Below are 22,392 nucleotides of genomic sequence, written 5' to 3' on the forward strand. Positions count from 1 at the left end.
TGGAACGCCAATGCATTTCTCCGCAAACTTCGGGAATTAATATCTCGAAACTGGTGTCATCCTGCGAATTAATTCTAAGTGGATACGCCTTGCCAACTCCACGGTTACAATTTGTAAATTGCAATATGGTCCATTGGGTAATTAGTTAAAAACTTAATTAGTGAATTTTTGTTAATTAGTCGATTATGCATTTCAATTTTTTGTGCAAGTAATGTCCGCCTCTTCCGAGTAGACCAGCTCATTAACTAGAATTGGGCTATCTGCCACAGGCAACCTTAAATAAATTTTGAAAGTGTTCGCTGAAACACCCTGTATATATTGAACTTTCTGAGAAATAAAAAATAACAATTTGAGTATAGGTCAACCCATATCTTTTTAAAGGAATGAAAAGCTTTAACATGACACACCTTTATTTACCGTAAGCTCTGCTACTAAATCTGGCTAGTCATTATCACAAGCTGCATCCATGTCGGAACTATCACAGAAGTCATTCGAATCAAATGCTTCACAGGCGTCCTCAGCACCCCAAGGGATGTTGTCCTCCGTGCTGTTGAGTGCATTGGATATGCACCAGGCCCCATTGCTAATTTTACTTATACACTGGAATTTGTAAAACGCCAACAAGGCATGGTCTTACTGAAAGAATTTTTCAAACCTGTTAATTATTGGAGGAGATAGTAGTTATCACGCCATCAGGAGGCGAGTGTGACTGCCAATAGAGACAATCCCTGCCTCTGCTTTGAGTAGCGTCTGCAAGCGATATTCCTTCCCCGCCTTCCCCCATACTGGAGCCAAGAAACCGTGACGAGCGTGCCCACCTCCATTCTTTTTTCTTCTCTTCCATTTCCGTTTTTGCTGCATGGGGCATTCCTGGTGTCGGCGTTGCGTGTTCAGCATTAAATTATTAACAGAAGTATCATATTACTTCGACTCTCTAGCTGGGAGCGGCGTATTCTCGAGAGTGGGGAAGCGCGGTGTTTGGTTGAAATTTCAGCTGTTTTCACCAGCATGATACTGGTATGGATAATCTCCAAACTGGCTTTACGGTGGGCGCTGAGGAGGAATCCCATTAGCTCAGTACTTTTGCTAGCTTTGTTCACGAATATAGGTCAATAACTCAAGGTGGGACCATTTTCTAAAAGAAAAAAAGAAGGTCGACCTATATTCGAATAAAAATGGTAGGTCACTGTTTGAGACTATGTTAGACTGCACTGTCTTCTGGATCAACCCACGAAAACGGTCAGATACTTGGCAAAAGAAAAACAGCCCACATTCAACAAGAATGCTTCGCATTAAATAACATCTGTGCGAACGAGGCCCCATGTGCCAGTGGGTGCGTGCAAGTTGGTGAGCACAGAGCAGCACAGTGGCAAAACGCGACTGCAGGTCTTCGGCACCAAACTGGCACCCACCAGATCCGAGCATGCCTGCAGGGCCTTGTTCTGTGCCCGTGTCAGCTCTGCCTGGAGACCTTCCAGCTCCTGCTGATGCCTGGAGTCCTGCTGGTCCTGCTCTTCTTGAAGCTCGGCTAGCTTATCTCTGCTAGCCTGGAGACTTCGCAGCATGTGGTGATGCTCGGTGGCCTGCTGGTCACACTGTCGATGAAGCTCAGCTAGCCGAGTCTCGAGTGCAGCACGGCTGGCCTCCATTTCTGCGTGGCTCTTCCGCAGCTTTTCAGCCTCCAGCTTGAATGCAGTCCTGTCGGCCTCGAGCGCCACTTGGTTGTTGCGAAGATTCCCCACCTCAAGCTCAAGCGCAGACAATTGGTCAGCCAGACGACTCTTGGCTTGGTGCAGCGCCTGCACGGCCTGCGCTAGCTCAACCTTCTCAGCGCGGCCGGCCACGAGTTCTTCATGACTTGCTTGAGCCTCCCGCTGGCTGGTCAACAGCTGCTCCCGACACATCGCCAGCTCAGACTCACGCTCCTGTGCCAGCGTCAATCAATCGACCAATGAACAGTTTCAGTACTAACAGGAAATCCAGAAAATCTTGCAAACTTTGAAAATTCTTTATCCACAGAGGGTGTCACTTTTTGAAAATCGGCAGGGCCGACAGAACAAAATAAGAATCTACTTCTTTAAATGCAGTCTGCAAGTTTTCCTGCACCTTCCAAAGAGTATTTCGGCAAGGCTAGAACAATAAACTTGCAATAAATTTTTTGTGGATTGAGAAATGAAAAAAAAAAAAAAGTCTTCGTGAGCTTCAGTCATCATCCATGTACAGTTAAACCTTGATATAACGACGTCGGTATATCGAAATTTCCTTTTATTTAAATTCAACCGTTTATGCAACTAAGTACAGTCGCCGATTAATTTTTTTTACACCATAAGGGGCCACAAAATTTTCAGAATTATTGGGCAATTGGAAAAGCAAATTTGAATGAGAGAAAAAAAAAATTTTGTTAAAATTGAGAGCCTGCAACAAAAGATATGGTTTCATCCCGCGTCGACTATCTTCACATCGGCAGTATGAAGCGAAGCCAGCCATGCTTTCGTGTCCACTCCAGCCCAGCAGTTAATAGGGTCTCCCACAGGGATAACGCTATGATGAAAAGCGCTGGCAGCAGGGAGTGAAAGCTTCGTCTGCCTCTGGAGTCATACAATGTGACTCCAAAACTCGAGATAACACAACCTCCAGTACTAAATGCGCGGGAAGCGCACATAATGCCAAACCATCTCGGCATGCCCACTCTCTGCACACACAGCAAATTGCTTTCAAAGTAGGGCGCGCAGCCTGCGTATCTGCAGTGACAGCCATACGCAGACATAGACACACTAAAAAAGGAAACATACGCCAACCTGTCCCCCATTCCCTCCCCCCCCCTCTTCACGCGCACTTGATGGCATTACCACGAGCTCACTCACCTAGCCTTTCCCTTTCACCTTGCTCACGCGGAAAGACTGAAGATGGCGCTCATCAAGCCACCTTCCTTCTCGAATTACCCTCGCACACTTTCACTTGCACTCAAAGCATACAGTGTGTGGGGCGCGATAGTGTCTTATCTCACTTGGACTTTATACGAAACACGACGCTGCTCCACTTTGGCGATTGCTCTTGGTCATGTGATTGGAGAGGTGCGTTTCCAAGCAGCCGCTTGTAATTTAACCATTTGACCATCTGCGTACGCAGAAGCTTCTACTATTTATTGTCTCAGTATTCCTTCGCAGCGGCAGTGAAAGTTCATTATTATGAAATCATGTATAAACACACTTCATTATGCTGAGGTTCTAAACAAATGGTGTTCTATGGACAAGGAGTGGTAAACAAGTACTTTGTTATACCGAGAATTTCTTTATACTGAAGTTCGTTATATCGAGGTTTAACTGTATTTCAATATCGGCTGAAATCCTCTGCTCACTGTCTGTATTGAAAGGGTAATCAATAAGGCATCCAACCAGCCAGCATATCACGTGACAGGTAGATTGGTATCACCAGGGCGCTCAACCATTGTGAGACCTCAACGATTCAAAGGAGGTCATCCCACAAACCAAGGACATCCCTACCTGTTACATAAATTGCAGACCTTTATCATCAGCTTATTTAGAAACTATGTGACAAAGAGATCCCTTAAGAGATCTCTAATTACCCCTGAGACATCACTTCATTCCAGTTATTCGAATGACCAAAGTTAATCAAAATTAATTTAATTCTGGGGTTTTACGTGCCAGAACCACAATCTGATTATGAGGCACGCCATAGTGGAGGACTCCGTATTAATGTCCACCACCTGGGGTTCTTTAACGTGCACACAATGCAAAGTACACGGGCATTTTTGCACTTTTCCCCCATCGAAATGAGGCCGCTACGGCCGGGATTTCATCCCACGACCTTGTGCTTAGCAGCACAGTGCCACAGCCTTTAAGATACCACGAAGGGTATGACCAATGTTAAAGCAAATACAATGAGATACACTCATGAGATTTGTATTGCACACCCCTTGAAGCAGTTACAATGATAAGTCAGGCAGTTTCTTTGTACAGATGTCTGTACAGATGTAGGTGGCGACTAATAAATTAAGCACAGCGGAACCTCCCTAACACATTCTTGGTTCACACTGTTTCTTGGTTTCTGTACTCATGACTAAGAGCATTGGAAACACTCTACAGTGGAATCTCGATGATACGATCATGGCTAATACGAATTTCCGGATGATACGAATTTTTCTGTAGTCCTGGCCGAGCACCATTACTTTGCAACATGCTAGAAAATGGTTGTTACGAATTGATTTTCGACCCGCGTCGATTGATACGAATAAACGCCGCCCCACTGACGGCCGCGAAAGAGAACAGCTCGCAGTCACGCGCTTTCTCCTGTATCTCTTTTGGTGTGGAGGCACGGACGCAGCGCCGGACAGCGTGGAGGCCGCGAATGGGCGCGAAGAGTTTGAAGCAGTGGCGCTTTTATTGCTTTTGTGCTTCTCCCCATGCAGGCGTGGGAAAGCGCGGCAGCTGCAGCGAACGAAGGTTCCTGCGGGTCTATCGCTTCAACGGAAACTGAGTGGTGTAAGCACAGTGCATACAAAGGTCAGAGCCATGTGGAGATCGCTTTCAAGATATGGTGCGCGCGACAACCCCGACAGCCGGCACAGGCGCAAAGTACAAGAACGCTTTTGTTGGCAGAGTAGAAGTGGCCTCCCCTCCCCTCCTTCCCTCCCGCGCTGCCTTCCCGCTTTGCTCCTTTCGCATGGGAGATTGCTTCGCCAATTACCCTTGCGCCCGATTGCAAGATACGTATCTGGTGCCGCAGCACAGCGTCGCCCCCCCCCCTCCCTCCCCCCCTCCCTCCCTTCCATAGCCCCACGGCCTTTCGCCCGACGGCAGTCGCGTTTGCTCTCTGCTGTGCATTCGCTCGCCGTGACCCCCCGTGCGCTTTCACTCACACATAGGCGCGCGACGACGACTGTATCGCCCTTGCACTCATGTTCCTCCTCCGCATCGCCCTCGTTGATGTCGTCTCCCATCGATGGGCGCACCTGGTTGAGAAGTGTGCTCGCTACCGCCCTTGTCGAAGAGATTTTCCCGCGGAAGCCGCATTATAACCGGTATTTCGTCTCACGCGGCTGCACTGTAAGCGGTATGCGTATACATGGAGCTCTATGGGAGGGTAAACGGGAGTCGGAAAAGGCCGTGTTGTAGCCAGTTCTGCACTATAAACGGTTACGTTATAAGTGGTCTATACTGTAAATGCTTTTTACGTACGTGTGCCTGAGTGAGTTCACCTCTGACTCTTTAATTTAGCTAGTTTTAATTGTGTTTCGATGATACGAATTTCGGCTAATACGAATATTTTTCATGACCCCGTGAGATTCGTATTATCGAGATTCTACTGTATTTGTATCTTGCAATTTGAAATGTACATTTCTTCCAGATAATTTTATCTTGCAGTTCCTTTATTCAAAACACTGTTGCCACATTGAGGGTCAGTACCCACCCTGAGCTGTGCAGCTAGCCGCACAGCCTGCTCCGCATTGCTCTCAACCTGGGCGCGGTAGTCGGCTAGCTGTGCCTGTGCTGCCTGTGCCGAGTCACGAAGAGCTGCCTCAACTGCTGACAGTTGAGTCACCTGGGTCCGCAGCTCATCCACCTCCGCCTGGAAAGCCACACACCATCCCTAAATGCATTCGTAAGCACTAAATTTATGGGCTGTGATAAGACTTGTACACATTACAGGAAAAAAAGAAGGCACCTATTGCAATTACAATTACTGCCCCTCAATAGTAATTGAGGAATTACTCAAAAGTAATTGGTTACTTCAGTGTTACTTTCCTCCGAACATTAATTAACATTGCTTCGAAAATTAATTAACATTGCATAAATATCACAAACAGAATATTTGAGCTGGCCTGGCGCATTCAGCGCGTCCTCTACAGCCCTTCACATATTGCTTATCTTAAATAACAATTGCTTCTTAAAATTTTCGGTGGTTTCCCTGTTTTTGCCTTGAAGACATCAGCGATACTGAAACCTCTCTCGATGTGTATGTGTGTGTGGGGGGGGAGTACGGCGGCATTGCAACGTACGGAGATCTTGTGCATGAGATTGTTGTTACTCAGCATCTGAGTCTTCTATGAGGTGAAGTGCTTCATTGTTGCTGAAACTTGGAGAAGACGTTCCCGGTTGCGCCAATGCAAAGACAAAAAAATTATCCATATGTAATTTTCTGGCATTAATGTCCTTAGTGGCTGTTGCTATCGAGACATACTAGCAGCGGTTCAAGTTGTCGGCCAACATCTGGCAGAGCCCGTTAAGATGAGGAAACATATAGTACATACTGAGCTCCCGGGATTTCCTGTCTGAACATGCACGTCCACCAGGCTGCTGAGTCACACAATCTCAGTAAGGTCCCTAGATAAAACAAGTTAGATCTCGTGTGTTTTATTGTAGTTCCTGCCAAATTCGGATTCTCAAAGCTGCGCTGCCTGTTGCAGCTTGCACGTCAATAAAGTAATTGGTTACATGTAATTGGTTACTGAAAAAAGTAATTGAATTACAGTGAGCATTACTGTGTCAAAATGTAATAATGAAATTACAAAATTAATTTAAAAATGTAATAGATAACAAGTAATTATTTACATGTAATTCGTTACATACAAGTCTGGCTGTGATAATTTCTTTCACAGTAAAGCTGGTACTGTGATTCGAAGCACCCAAAAACTTACATGTGACAAATAACGTCATGTAAATGTAACCAGTCGAACTGCCTGGATGACACAGCCAATATGAGGAGAGCTTCAAGTGTGACAAAGTTCTATGATGATGGCGTTTTTACAAGCACTAGTGGCAAGCTTCACCTAATTGCAGGGTCAGTTTCCTCACCTCAGTTGCTACAGAGAAATGGCTGGCAGTGACTCTGATTGCATTTACGCATAATGTCAGTGACAATGCTGCAATAGAAAAATGGCCACTCTCACTGTGAGGGAGGTCCTTGTTAGCCCGAAAAGATGCAAAAACGAATGACGGCTATTGCTGCCTCCTTGAAGTTTCATCAGCTCCCTATGACATCGCAGATTTCAATGGCATATGCTCGGGCTTAACTCTCGATAAGTAATCAAAGACTACATTGCATTCCAAAGAAACTAAGCATTCAACTTAGCAGGCTTCGGCAACTTCTTTCGGCATTGGAATGGTCTAAAATGACAAAATGCTCTGAAATCAATGACATCAGGCTGACATGCCAGTATTGACGTTTTGGCCCAAAATTCATGAAAGGAAAGCTTGGCCTTACTTAATTCCCTACAGTTTAATCAACCTTTATAAATTCAATTAATGAAGACAGAGTTTTGAAATAATATTTTACCAGTTCAAACTCATTTATTAATGTGTTACAGCAACTGAGCATATAGACAAGAATTGTTGAATGAAAATGCAATGCAAGAAGCACTGCTAACAGAGCATGGAGTCTAAAAGAGGCCAGACAACATATACAAAGAAAATCTCATTAAGTCACCTGGCGGGCAAGTAGTTCAGAATCCCCACGCTGTCGCTCCACCGCCAGTTTGGACTCCAGCTCCTCCTGGAAATGCCCCACAAACCGGCTGCATTCACACATACCAATACAACCCCACAGACTTGAAATCTCAGAACAGCTGTGAATTAGCTCAGCGTTAATGTAGCTTCTGCTGAACTGCATCTGTGCTCTTTTGTATGGATGAACAGTTGCCCATATGTCAATTGTTACATGCAGTGTGCTCCATTATAACAGGAAAACAGCGAATCAACAAGGGAGAGACCAAACAACTGTTCCTTTTGCTTTAGACTTGGCTTGCCAAAGGTAGTTCCGAGAAAAAGACTGCATGGTGGGCAATGAAAGGGCTGACAGAAATTCATACCTCAAGTAGGGTTGTCACTCGAGTTTCAGGTAGGTGTTCCCTGTCATATTGAACCCCAATACAGTGTTGACCGCTTATAACGTCAGTCGCCGGAGTCGCGAATATCCGCACTATAACCAAAACAATTATTTTATTGCGATAGCAATTACATGGACACTTCAGGCGCATTTCAGCTGTCGCCGTGAGGTTCCGTATAAAGTTCAAGGGTAATAAAATCGTCGCCGCACGACATAAGCGATCGCGGATCAATCTCGCACACGCAAGGGAAAAAGCGGGAAGGAAGTGCACAGTCTTTCGTTGCACGCAAAGCTCTGGGGGGAGGGGCGCGTTCTACTCCGGGTGGCCGAGGCGGCCACCGTGCGCTGTGTTTTTGTGGCTTAGTTTGCATTGATGCGAGACACAGGACAAAGGTCAATTTGCTCACTGCTGCTGCCACGCTTCCTCACTCCAGCGTTTTGACAGCAAGTTTCCGCAGTCATCGAGTGAGATGTGTTCATGTTTGCTTGTGCGCGCGTGACACCATGGTTGTTAATGCGCATATAGCCGCCGCGGCGGACGCGCTTTCGCGTGCTCCTGCCATCGCGTCATTCTGCTCGCTCCGCGCGAGGAATGCTAGGAGGCGTGGCTCGGCGCGGCGGGCGAGAAAGAATGGAGCTATTCACACGCCCACATCGTTGGAACATGCCCAACGGCGCCAGACATGTTGGTTCCGTTGTGTTGTTGGACGCCGGTTGTTCGCCACTGTGACGTCGCGGAGCTCGACGCATGCATGCGTGCGTTACGTCAGAGTATATCTGCGGCTTGAGGGGAACGTTTGCCGAAGGTTGACTGCAGAACTTCCAGGCAGCCGCACTGTAACCGGAATTTCGGCTCCCGCAACTGCACTACAGTATAGACCACTTATAACGTAACCGCTTATAGTGCAGGACAGGATATAGTACGGTCTTTTCAGACTCCCGTTAATTTTCCCATAGCACTCCATGTATACGCATACCGCTTACAGTGCAGCCGCGTGAGACAAAATACCGGTTATAATGTGGCTTCCGCGGGTAAATCTCGCCGACAAGAACGGCAGCGAGCACGCTTCTCAACAAGGGGCGTGCTCCCGGCCGGCGTATGCATTATTCATGCAATCAAACTCTCGTTAATTCGTACTTATTTGGCCGCACATCGGTTAATTCGGACTACTTTCGGAGCTCGGTGAGCGAGGAGCGCTGCAAATGTGCGACGCAAAAGAGCAAGAACGGCGCTAGCGTCCAACCCAAACGAAGCGGCGGAGTCTGCATCGCCATAGCCATCAGCTGAAATCGTACGTGGATTACAGAAACGCCGAACCGCTTCGAGCCTATTTGTGTCTTTAAAGCCTGTATTCTTGCGTTTACCGCCGCGCATAACACCGCGTTGGCCGCGGGCTTTCGTAACTGCGTAGTCGTCATCCACGATCGCGTCGATAGCGGCCGCGGTTTTCTTCGCAGCAGTTGCGGCGAACAGTAGTTTCGTTTTTACTCGGTACGCGCGTCGGCCGCATGCCTAAAAAACTGCGTAGTCGCCATCGATGATCCAGTCCAGACTTGGTGTCCAGACTTGGTGCGTGCGTAGGGTGCGTGCCTTCAGCACCGCAAAGTCGCCGTTCATAATCGCGTCGATAGCGGTCACGTTTCTTTTTCCGCAGCGGTTGCGGCAAACAGTTGTTTCGTTTTGACTCGGTGCAAAGCTGTCGAGCTTGAAGAGCACCAGCTACATCGCGATTATGTTTTCGCCAGCTCACTGGAGAAGACGTAATCGCGATGTGCGTGCGATAGTACAAAGCGTGTCTACATGCTTGGTCTACATGTTTTGCACACGTACGGGGCTTGAAAATCGTTGTTGTTGTGGTTATAGTGCAGTACCGCTTGTAGTGCAGATATTCGCGACTCCGGCGACTTACGTTATAAGCGGTCTACACTGTATAAGCAATACGCGTATAAATAGAGTGCTATGGGAACATTAATGGGAGTCTGCAAAGACCGCATTATATCTGGTCCTGCACTATAAGCAGTTACGTTATAAGTGGTCTATACTGTATATGGCAGTGGAGATTTTTTTGCCACATTATGAACATTTTTCATACGCAATAAGATGCTTCAGGATTCATTATTATGTTGTGCATAAGTGGTATGCCAGGTAGCAGTCTGAAAATACCATATTTACTCGATGTTCTACATAAGATGCCATGAAGCAAGTGTGCTACTCACCCACCTGCCCTGAACAAGCCTCAGGGTGCCATTACTTCCCTTTCTCCATTTTGAACATGCTCCTGGCCAACATAGAAGCTACCTACAGGCCCTCACCTATAAAAGATAGGACTTGCCGCACTCACACAAGGCACAGAATGTGACCAATTAATGAAGGTGTAATGTTCGAAAGCTTCTTCTTGGGTTTTACGTGCCAAAACCAGTTCTGATTATGAGGCACGCCGTAGTGGAGGGCTCCGGATTGATTTTGACCACCTGGGGTTCTTTAATGTGCACGATAATGCAAGCACACGGGCGTTTTTGCATTTCGGCTCCATCGAAATGCGGCCGCCGTGGCCGGGATTCGATCCCGCGACCTCGTGCTCAGCAGCGCAACGCCTTAGCTGACTGAGCCACCCCGGCGGGTGTAATGTAAGCAAACTCTAGCTGTGAGAGACATCATAATGGAGGACTTTCAGATCAATTTTAACTCTTTTAGTTCTCTAACGCATGTCCCTAAATCTAAATAAACAAGCATTTTTGCATCCCCATTGGAATGCGGCCACCATGGCCAAGAACCGAACATTTGACCTCGCTCGTGCCACTATGGATAGTTACATTGTTATACGAGACTATGTTCCGAGAGCTACTCATAATAGGTCGCTGAAAAGGTCCATACACAACCTAATGCTAGTAAAATTCTGCAATGATGCTTACAGTGCGTGTCGCTGCAGCAGCCAGGCCCTGCTTGGCAACCTCCAGGGATGTTTCTAGTGACGCCCGCTCAGATCGACCAGCTTCCACCTACACAAGCAACCCAGTTCAAAAATATGACAAGCCAGAGCTGCCCAATAACACTCAAAGCAAGCTTGAAAGTCAGTGGATGGCAGACCCTTGCTAGAGTCGAACCTCGATAATTCGAACTCGAAGGGACCCGAAAATTTGTTCGAATTAAAGGAAGGACGTATTTTTGAAGTATTCGAGCACCATAGCACAATGCACGAACGGTGCGAGTCATGAAATATCGCGGCGCGCAAGCGCATAGCAAGCGCAACCGCCCACGCCGGCCAACGCTCGGTTCCCAATAATGGCAGAAAACGAAACTTCTGGGAGCGGACGGCGCCGGCATGGTGACGGGCGCGCGCGCGGAGACCATCAAAGGTGAGGGAGGAGGGCGGCAGGGAAGCGGATTTGGCCTCAGCAACTCCGCCGCTTCGGTGGCAGTGGCTTCGGTGGCTCCCCTTGCCCTCTCTCTCAACTCCCTCGAAGCTCCCTCACTTTCGACTGTCTCCGTGCGCGCCCGCTGCCGTGCCGGCGCCGTCGGTACAGCCGGCCCGGCGCCAGCTTAGCCCGCTCTCTGAAGCTTCGTTTTCTGCCGTTATCGGGAAGCGAGCGTTTGCCGGCGTGGGCAGTTTCGTTGGCCGGACTGGGCCTCCGCCGCTGCATTAAGGGGTCTCTCCTATGCTTTTAGCTCTATGGTGGTGTCGGAGCAATGCCGGTCGGAGGCGCCGCCACATTATATTTGGCGCGCTGCTGAGAGCATTGTCGGTCCACGGTATGTTCGAATTAACCGTAGCAAATGCTTTCGCGTTCGAATTACCGAGCATTTTCGCCCATTAAAATACACATAACTTTGATGGGACCACAGCGTCAGTTCAAATAAACCAGCAGTTCGAATTAAGCGTGTTCGAATTAATGAGATTCGACTGTATAGGAACAGTCGCAGAGCCTTGCAGTGTATGACGGAAAACGTGAACCTAGAATTGATACACGTCTGTCAAACAATGCTTTATATCTTTGCTGTACAGGAGTCTCGTTACCATACTGCACGGAACGTTGGACTGAGTCTCGTCACCATACTGCACGGAAACGTTCGACTAACTATTGAAAACTTGATAAGAGCTATACCTCTTCTCAAAACTTCAGGCCTTTGTGCAGGTGCTTACCAACATGTCATAGCAAACTGAGCTCCTCTTGTAGCTTCAGAGGGGTTAATAGCAACTTGCAAGTACACTATTATTGAGAGTTGTGAATAGTGCAGTTTGATTCCTGAAATCTGCTGCCTATGCAAACTGACGACACTCCACCTAGATTATGAGGCAACGGCACTGAACAGAAAAAAAGAAACACACAGTGTGCATAACTACTAGCAAAACAAATGCACATCAAGTTCTGAAGTCTTATCCATAAACCAACAACACAGGGGAAAAAAGGAATTCCAAGATAATTAACCCCTTGAGGCGCTGTGCACACAATTGTGCTTGCCAAGATAGTGCATCAAAAGCATAAGGACTGATGAAAATAATATTTAAAATGTGTCGCATACATCTTGAAATTTTTTTTTATTTGACTTTTGCTGCAAGTTTGAACAAAATGAGTTGGACTTGGTGTTTGCTGTCAGTGTCAGTATGTCGTCATATACCGGGTTCACTTCTTTTATGGTTTTTCACAATGTTTTAGATCACGCATATTTTTCAAGTGGCTGCATAGGTGCTTTCCAAGTATGCTAGACATGAAATAGTTGATGTTTTCATATCTGGCGTTCATGTCGAAAGTTCTCCCGTGGAGTCCACATTCTGTAAACGTGACAAAACTCACCGAAGACTTGAAAAGCCATTTGTTCTGCAACTGTATGCTTTTCATCATTCTGAAGATGCCAAAAAATGGGGTAGAACTAAGTTTTCCATGAACAGAATTAATTAGTGCCTGAAGGGGTTAAACATCTGTGCGCGCAAAGTGCAGCCACGAGGGTGGCCTCTAGAGAGCATGCAGCAGAGGTGTTGGTGCCGAGGGCGTGGACAGCAGCCCCGGCTACCCACTGACCTCCTGTAGCAGCCGCTGCCGCTCAGCATCACTCCTCTCCAGGGCCTCTCGCTGTTGCACCTCCCTCTGCGCAAACCCACCGCGCACAGACTCTGAGCACTGAACCTTTACCACCATCTGACAAACGCAGCAGAGCCTTCCGATAGAGTGTACTAGATTGGGGGAGTGGGTCCAGCAGACGCCTTGGCAAGCGCCGAGAGTGAAGCAAAAAACGTTGAAATTGTGGCAGCGCTGCCGTCGCCTTATTCTGAATCTCCGGCCAATAAACGTTGGCTGCGGCGGTTTCGGCAGAGCTCACGGGCTGAGTAGCTGTCGTCTGCTCGACGCACCGTCGTTGTTACGTCGTTTGCATTCTTTCCGCCGCTCTTTTTCAATTTTATTTACAATAGATCGGTGGGGAATAATATCAGTGTTGCCACCGCCGAGTATCCGCCTGTCAAAGCTCCATGCAGCTGCGGTAGGGTCTCCGACGCGACAAGCGTCCGGCCGGCGCGCGGGGCCACTCATTCGGGAGAAAGCGACGGTGGCGCCACTAACTTTTCAATGAAAAAAGCCTCAGCGAGGAGCCTGCGTTGGACCCATTCCCCTATTCTAGTACACTCTACTTTCGACATCCAAGTCTCACTTTATGGAAGAACACCCACAACAATCAGCCTCTTACAGCGAAGCTGTTAGCCTCTAGTTGGTCGGGATTTTTCGTGTCCACGTGCGCGGTGCTCACGCAAAAAAGTGGGCAGATCCTGGAGACAGTGCAAAGAAGCGGGAAGCGCATAGTGTGCTGGTTCTCCAAGAGGCATTACATAACGTCATCAGGTGACACCATCACTTGACGAAGATGTCATTGCATTACGTCACGTTTCATGTGTTGACGTGATCAAATTACGTCATCAGGCAATATCGTCACGTGACGATGCCGTTATTCTCGTATATTCGAATCACATTCCAAAGCTACCATCTCTGCAGCTTGTGTGTAAGTCACAGTTTACGAATTTTCTGATGCAATTTACTCTGAGAAATTTAATTAGTTAGGTAACACACTTGTGCTTGGCGGAGGGCTTAGGAGAATGAGGATGTATGCTGCACTTCCGCATACGTGCGTGCGTGCGTTACATACGGGTGCACTCAATGCATCTGTCCTTGATGCATGGGCGCTCTGCCTGTTGCATCTGTTGCACAGCATGTGCTGCGATCATAATCGACATTATGGTAAACATTGTACAGACCTAGCGGCCATGGCCACTCGGACAGACCTCTAACGGCAGCTGGCCAAAGGGTTTTGTCTGAGTTTCCGCGTCACAGAAATATGTTATCTCATATATTTGAATTACAATCCAAAGTTATGACGCAATTTACTTTTAAAAATGTAATTAGTTCAATAAGGCACTGGTGCCTGGCGGAGGGCCTGGAGGAGGGCCTGGAAGAATGAGCCTGTATGCTGCACTTCCACACAAGTACGTGCGTGCATGACGTAGATCTCTTGTGGTGGTGGTGTTTGTCTAATGTCATATAATGTCGGTCGTGCTTGTCTAACATTGGCAACATCTTCGCTGTAGATACACTTTCACATGGTGGAATGGAGGCGGATTTTTTCCTGGGCACTTGCACCCCAGATATTGGATAGAAATGCAGTTCAACATGAATTCATCAAAACAGTACTGTGGACATCGTTCTTTTGCACTCATGGCGTCAAGCGAAGTACAATAATCTTTCTCAGGTGAAACAAGAGTAAAGGGTGGTGACAGCAAATGTCAGAAAAGGAGGAAACAATATACCATGCCAAATCAGTGATACTTTTTTTTTTTCGTTCCAGCAGTTTGAGCACATGCAGCACCTTTTGCCAGGTTCATTCTCTGCATGAGGTCAGTGCGTGCTTCATGCGAGAAGCTTCACGCAAGCTCTCTTTTCATCCAACGAAAAGGGCTGATCATGCTTGACACTAAAAACACTTCAATGATGAGATGATATGCTATACTTCAGTGCATATAACCTGCGCCCTTAAGTTGAAGAAATGCGATTTTGTGACAAGTTCAATGCAAATCTTGCCTTGAGGTGTTGGATTCATGGCAATGCTGCAATACTGTTTCTGGAGATTTTCTATTTGCCTATGATTCTGCTGAATTGTTTTTATAAGAGTCTCAATATTGTGTGCACGGCAGTGTCTTTTCACCCTTTTTTCCGAGAAATCTATTTAAGGACCTGGCAAAACTGATTAAGCAATGACATTGAACTAATGAAACTCCACTAAGTTATTTCAAGCAGCATACAATCAATGCTAATGCAAAGTTCCCAGTTTTATGAGTACACAATATGCACTTTGTTTATAGCAATTGGTTCATATATTAGCCGAGTTGTTACGGTTGACACATGATAAGCTGAGCAAAGTGACACAGTGCTAAACACTATGCTATAACACAGTGCTAAATGTGATAATAAGAGCACTGCTAAAAACTCTGCTAAAACACAGCACTAAACATAGCCAAACATGGTGATGAACACATGAAGACCAGCAAGCACTAAGCACAGTTCTTAGCGAAATACCATAGGGAAAGCACACACACAGGGTACATGCCTTGTCTGCTCGTGCTCTGGCTTCGGCCAGACGTCGGTCAGCCTCTTCCAGCTTGAGCTGAAGTGTCTGCTTCTCAGCTGTCAGAGCAGCCAGGGCTGCTGCGCGGCTGTCGTCGTCTTTGCTGGCCTCAGCGGAACAGGGCACGTGGGTTCTACTATCAATGCCTGCACCTGGGCGTCTTGTCGGCACACCTCCTGTACAACAGACACCACAGTTCCCACAAGGGTAACTCCGGCAAGTTTAGCGGCTCAATGGAGAACTCTCAACACACTCTCAGCACTCTCAAGATCCCACGTGCTAAAAAGGAGTCAAAAGAAGCCAAAAGCTGAAGTAAATCTAATAGTAAATTTGGTGCATCTTCTGGCAATTCCATTGCTTTAATTTTATTAATTTAATGGCAAATAGATTCTGCAGTAACCCGCAGGGAGGTGGAATTTTTATGAAAGAGAAAAATTGTTATCTCCCTTTGGATGCCTTGTGGTATTTAGACTTTCTAGTGTCACTAAACAGAGCTTTAACACGGTTAAAGAAACAGAGAAGAAACCAGGAAAAAGTAGGCAAGCTTACAGGTGTCGATGCTGGGGGACTTTCAGCTTCAGTCTGTACGCTGTGGCACAATAGAAAAGATAAAGAAAGCTTATTTAAATAAAACACAGCTCAACTCTATGCACAAGCAGTTCCGTGCTGTAGCTGCTTCCATATGTACATTTTATGTAAAAGTAAACCTCTGGTCTTGAACACCATTTTCGCTTCAACTTGCAAAGTTGCACTTATAATTTCAGCTTGAGGTTATTATTACCCACCTCTATGCCATAAAGAACACAGAACAAGAAGTGCCAACTGCACCATCAGGCTATGCAGGATTACAATACAATATCTACAGGGACATTGTTACTTTTGCATGTTGCATAGAAAATATATTATGATCGGCATGAATTGAAGCACGAGCATAAAAAAAGAACTGATGAGAGCACTCACTATGCATAATTACATTTGAATGCAACATGCAATTGCTCGGTAGCCTATTATTAAGCACGTAACATCCCAAAAATATGTTTTATGACCTGAGTTAAACCAATGTTACAAGTGCAGAAGAGGCTAGAAATGCAAGAAAGTCATTTTCACCTTGTTCTTATTTGAATTAATGCTGATAGTATAAGGAACTGCTCTAAGCAGGCCTGTGTAAGTGAGGCTGCGTGAAATTTCTTCCCCAAAATAGTAAAACACAAAACTAATCTCAGCGATACAGCTTACCCTCTGGTACTACTGCTGCACTACGACTAATTTTGAATACAATGACCCCCCCCCATGAGGAAAAATCAGAAACAGGCTCAGTGCACAAACCTCTGTGACAGCTTCTCCACAACTGCCTGAAAAGAGAAAACGTAAAGGTATTCAAGAGAAGAAAGAAAACAAGGGAATGCACGCCAACAAACATTGTAGAATGCACAGTTAAATGTAATTTCACTTAACAGCACCCCTGCAATATTCTGCTTACTGGTTGGGACTGCAGCACCTGCTCCAATTGGGTCCTAAGCTGGGTGGCTTCCTGCAAGAGAACATCAAATTACAGTGCAGACTTTCCCGTATATTACGACACAGCACAAAGCAAAAAACACAAGCTTAGTGGCAAGTGCTGCCACACCATTTCAAAATATGATTATCATCACCACCACCATCATCATCATCGAATGGCCATTCACTGTGAAGTCCTAAAATATGCCCACCAACCACAAAATTTATAGATAATTGTTAGAAAAGTGAGGGGGGTGTGGAGGACAGGGGGCAGCACTATATCAGACTGATCTGGGCCTTGCAATGCCATGATATTATGCAATTTCACAAGTAGCTATAGCTAACATACAAATCCTTAGTAAGACCAATTCCTGAGTATGATGCCACTGTCTGAAGTCTGTACAACATTTACAACGTAAACAGAGTACAATCGATCCAGAAAAAGGTTATTTGCCTCATCTATCAACACTGCGATAGAAATTTCTTATCTCATTCAGCTAACGTACAAATCCTTAGTAAGACCAATTCCTGAGTATGATGCCACTGTCTGAAGTCTGTACAACATTTACAACGTAAACAGAGTACAATCGATCAAGAAAAAGGTTATTTGCCTCATCTATCAACACTGCGACAGAAATTTCTTATCTCATTCAGAATCTCATGGTTTAGATACTCTTTCTTCAACTCATCCCCATACGTCTTTTCGAACTACGTACACAACACATGCTAAATCGTCGTCCACCAAAAAGAGTAATAAATTAAACATGTTTTCCATTTTCAGGCCAACTTTCTAAGTACAGTTTTTTTTTTTTTTTCCCCAAGACCATAGAACTAGGGAATCAAATACCTGGAAATGTTCGGTCATTACCCGTGCAAGAATTTTTGAATGCCTTAAGAGTGTTCTCCTTTATTTGTAGCTTGAACTGCATTGTTTTCTTCGATTATTTGCCAATGCACTGTTTCTTTATCATTCTATGTACCCACTCCTGTGATAGCCCTTATAAAGAACTACAACACGTAACACATGAAAATTAATTAATAAGTAAATGAACAGGTTAATTTACCTAAAAGTGAGCAGTATGGAGCATATTCAAGCACTCAATATTTAGTGGCAGATGCATGGATACAAATTTCCTCTCTGTGCAACACAGTGCTTATGTGTACTCACCACATGTGCCTGCTGCAAGTCGTTCCCCAATTGCTGCCTTGCTAGTACCAACTCTGAAGTCACTGCATAGAAAGAAAGAATGATAACTCATGTGGCCACTGTTTCATAACACACACTGTTCATGGCTACGTACAGAGTGCCTTCCCCTCTTCCAAAGCTCGCACCTGGGATCTCAGCATCTCTGCCTCCACCTGCGAAAAAAAAAGGTGCATAAATATATGTGGGGTATTATCTAAATTTTTTTAATTGACAAAGGATTCAGGGAAAGAGACCAGTGAGGTTTGGTCACATAATATGGGTTGACAGATAGCGGCGTGCCATAGCACACATTTTAACCAATGAGCTGAATGAATTTATTTTTTTAAAATAATATTTACCATAATGCTGGTTCACCTATATATAGAACAATTAATGTGCAGGTGGTGACTAACAGCATGTGCAAGTAACAGTTTCTCCGAGTGAGTGTTACTAAAAAGCACCTAGCAACAGATGAAAAGGGCATAAGCTGCTATCGAAGAGGCACGGCCATTCAGCAGGTTTACACAGTGTAATGCATGGACAGGAAAAAAAAAGAGACACTGAAGAAAGTACAAATGCACATGGCACAATGTCTTTTTCACAAGAGGTGACCCTCCCAGCGTCGCAGCAAAAAACAATGACATGCAAATTCATGGCAATGTTACTGTACGAACGGACAGACCTCTTTTTCATTACTGAAGTGCCCAGGGAGTCGCGATAATCTTCAACAGATTAAATATTAAAATTCACTCAAGGCCAGCAAAAATTACACAAGGCACCACACTGCCTCAACCAAGTGTACATGTTTTGTACCAGTTTACTAGCATGAGCATTGCGTTTTAACAAGTTTGTACTCCATGTGCAGCAAGCATGCACCTTGTACAAAAAGTTTTGCACAAGCACCCTCTGCAGTGAGAAAAAAAGGCTGATTACCAACACATGCGTACGCACCACTCATGTTGAATAAACATGCTTACATAAGCATCAGATAGTACAGTGTGAAGCTTCCTGCAGCTGAAGATGAGCTTGTGGGGTCACAATGCATCACAAGAACACACACTGTGCCAGTTCAGTACAGTAAAATTCTAGATTTCAAAAAGAAGGTATAAAAAGCATGCAGACAAGAGAGCTGATGTCTATGTTCCTAACGCCTACCTTTTTATAAATTCATGAATCATTACCAACTCGCTGAGCCTTTCTGTGGGCCAAACCAAAGTAAAACCAAGCAAGTGTCCCCACCTAATGCAAGCATGCGCTCCTAGTTTCAGAGATTATGAGAATTCTGCTGCCATTATTCGTAATTTTGATGCAGAATCAAGCAAGCTTCATCCCCTCCAATTCACACAACTTTCCTTGAGCAAGCACTAACCCTCCCTCTCTTCTTCCCTCATTCATCAGCAAGCACATAAGTGACTTGTTTGAAGATTCACAGTGTAAGCTTTGCCAAGAAGCATGGCGTCACCAACAGAACAATGAAAAGAAAAAAAGACTTGCCGAGTCGCCTTTGCTGACAATTGCCCCGTGCAATCTCGAAACTTCCGTCCGCAGTTCCTCAGAACAGGAACGCTCCTCCTGTGGACAGACATACTGACATCTCAAGCCCTTTAGCAAACTAAATGACAGAATACCATTGTTTTGTAACAGCGCTTGTACAGGGGCATGCATTGCAACAGTGAGGAGCAAATGAGTGTTGCAGATGACTCTCACGCGCAGGGATGCATGCAGTGCCGCCAGTTCACGCTGAAGTTGCTCCACGGCCGCCGGCTCAGTGTCAGGTGGTGCCACTGCATGGTGGCGGGCGCAGTGGCTTTCAAGCTCAACCTCAGAGCCAAGCCGCATACGGCAGGTTGGACACACCACCTCTAGACCACTGCCGTGGCTCGTCTCATAATGGTCCTGCAGTGCGTCGGCTGACGGGAAAGCCCGCAGGCAGGATGGGCACAGGAATCCCTGCAGCCAAGCGTGCACTGGTTGTTACATCTTGTAATGCACCGAATACTACTGACAAACCACTAAAAAGCAAAATGACACACCAGACAGGAATGCCAAAAGCGCAAGCAACCAACTGTTTATTCTAGCTGAAACGTTGCCCTTTATATGGGCAACATTTCATGGTGATCGGCGTGCCTAACAATCTCGCTCGTCAACATGTATAGACGTGTCAGTCGACGAGGGTCGGAGACAAAACCTGTCGTCAAGCCCTCAACCTTGCTCCCCCGCTGAGGACGTTCACCCGGCTCCGGTCGCTTACCATTTCTGCTAACCTTTGGATTGCCCTAGCCTGCAGCAGGGGAGAACAGAAAGAGAAAGTGCCCGGATGGTGGAGGGCATAAGAAAGCCAGCCAGCAGCCACGTGGAAGAACACTTCTGCTTTGCCCTAGTGTGAAGGTTGCATGCATGCTGAACTTTTCTTGTGCGTTTTCTCTGAAGCACACCGCTCACTCATAACCTTGTATTAAGCGTCTGTTACTTGTTTTTATGTCACCTCGTCTTCCCTGCCGGACCCTCTCCGATGGTCAACCTGGTTCGAGCTCCAAGCAGACGTTGAACGTACCCCCAAACCTCGGCCCGTAACAGTAGTTTGTGCTCCGTCATTTTATCTGGTCTGTCCTTTGTTTCTTTTTATTGGTCTGTCTGTAGAACTCACCGCATTACTTGATGAATGAACACCAACTAGACCGATTTCTCACTACACTGGTAGGTAACTTTGTGAGCTGCGTAACTTCCCTCCCACAAAGTGAATGATCATTGACGTATCCAAACCCCTCCCCAAAATTTTCTGACGAACCCCCACCCTCTCTCCCCTTTCCCATGGAACAAAAAGCTTCAGCATGGTGGGCTCAGAAAGAGCAACATGGATGAAAGGGAAAGCTTGAATGTGTGAAATCAAGGCATGGGCTAACAGCGGTCTAAAGGGAGGGGTGTCATGGGGCTTATCTTTTCTCTCATGCACAGAACATTGCGGCCCCACTCACAGTGTGCCTCTGCCTCATTAAGGATTGTGTTAACCATAACTGCTGAGGGGGAATAAGTGCTAAATTTTCTACACACAGATAAAGATGGCACTCCCTCCCCCCATTTTCCCCCCCTTCTTTTTCTTTCCCTTGAGAAGAGCTTGCTGTTAGTCTAGTTTGTACACGCTGTTAAGAATGAAAACAGGGCAAGCAATGCTACAAGAAAGAGAGAAAGGCCTACAGAACACTGCAGAAAAAGATATCAAGGACAGGGGTGCTGGGCCAGGGAAGCTAAGAAACCTCCACAACAAAAAAGTTCGGAGGGCAGGTAGGTGAATGACCTCGAAGTCCACACAGAAACAGAAATAAAGGAATGATAGGGGCCACCACACTGTTCAATGACCCGGTAAATGTTGAAGAGTGTGACAGTGACAAATGGAAAAGAATTTTAAGAAGGGGAGTGGGGTGATGGATACGAGGAGGAAGGGGGGGGGGGGGACCAGCATAGAAGGCGTCAGGAATGAAGTTGGCTGATAATTATGAACATAGAGAGAGCGTCTCATCACTGCCCGATCGCTCAACACCAGTTGCCTAGCTGAGGCTCACCTACCCCGTCGTACGTAACACGTGCTGCTTGCTTCGAAGAACCCATCCTAACTAAATGTCTCGGCAATTTTCAGAATAGCCGGGTGTCAGGAGACAAGATTTTCAAATCTCTCGGAGCTACTGGCCCTTATTTTACTGCTAACTATAGATGCCGCAATTTTCACAATGGCTTCTAAAGCAGCAGCCCTGCTTCAGACTGCTTGCCTCATTAATTCCCGAGTTTGATAAAATCACAATATGCTTCGCGTGATGACCACAATACCATGATCGCAAGTTACTTCCAAACGTCTCTTCAAACAAGTCGGACAGCAGGGCACCGAAAGTGGGTAAAACGGGGAAGCCTTTATAGACGATGCTCGTACAGAGGGTGCTTAATAAACACAACTAAAGCATGCAAAACATGTACATGCTGCTTGTACAGTGTACTAGTATACACAGGCTGCTTCTGACATGATTTTGCTATCAGCCATGAGAAAGGGGCAACTAGGACATGTTATATCCTCCTTGATGAAAATGGCTTTGGTGGATAGACTTTCTGCACCCATATTAAATGCTTGGCAGCTTTCAAATGTGACTTTTCGTGAACATCAGATGATTAAATATCAGCTATAATGAGAGTTTCGACTGCGAACGCATTTATCTGTCTGATAAAAGAAAGGTACACATGCATATTTTAACTAATTTTCTATGTCAAAACT

General features: G+C 46.0%; 1 protein-coding gene across 1 annotated transcript in view; it reads right to left on the reverse strand.

Moving 5' to 3' along the window:
* The window catches only part of LOC119462001 (early endosome antigen 1), a 31,565-nt gene extending 10,438 nt beyond the window's left edge, over window positions 1–21,127 (reverse strand). The window contains exons 1-13 of the mRNA XM_037723361.2: window positions 21,110–21,127; window positions 19,842–20,084; window positions 18,250–18,307; window positions 18,117–18,178; window positions 16,932–16,982; window positions 16,778–16,803; window positions 15,705–15,730; window positions 15,434–15,627; window positions 12,865–12,930; window positions 10,759–10,845; window positions 7,447–7,512; window positions 5,431–5,589; window positions 1,413–1,925 (exon numbers count right to left, since the gene is read on the reverse strand). Coding sequence (XP_037579289.1) covers window positions 1,413–1,925; window positions 5,431–5,589; window positions 7,447–7,512; window positions 10,759–10,845; window positions 12,865–12,930; window positions 15,434–15,627; window positions 15,705–15,730; window positions 16,778–16,803; window positions 16,932–16,982; window positions 18,117–18,178; window positions 18,250–18,307; window positions 19,842–20,084; window positions 21,110–21,127 — 1,569 coding nt within the window. The remainder of the gene's footprint in view (window positions 1–1,412; window positions 1,926–5,430; window positions 5,590–7,446; window positions 7,513–10,758; window positions 10,846–12,864; window positions 12,931–15,433; window positions 15,628–15,704; window positions 15,731–16,777; window positions 16,804–16,931; window positions 16,983–18,116; window positions 18,179–18,249; window positions 18,308–19,841; window positions 20,085–21,109) is intronic.
* Window positions 21,128–22,392: the final 1,265 nt, after the last annotated feature.

This window comes from Dermacentor silvarum, chromosome 8 (assembly GCF_013339745.2).
Source record: "Dermacentor silvarum isolate Dsil-2018 chromosome 8, BIME_Dsil_1.4, whole genome shotgun sequence".
NCBI lineage: Eukaryota > Metazoa > Arthropoda > Arachnida > Ixodida > Ixodidae > Dermacentor > Dermacentor silvarum.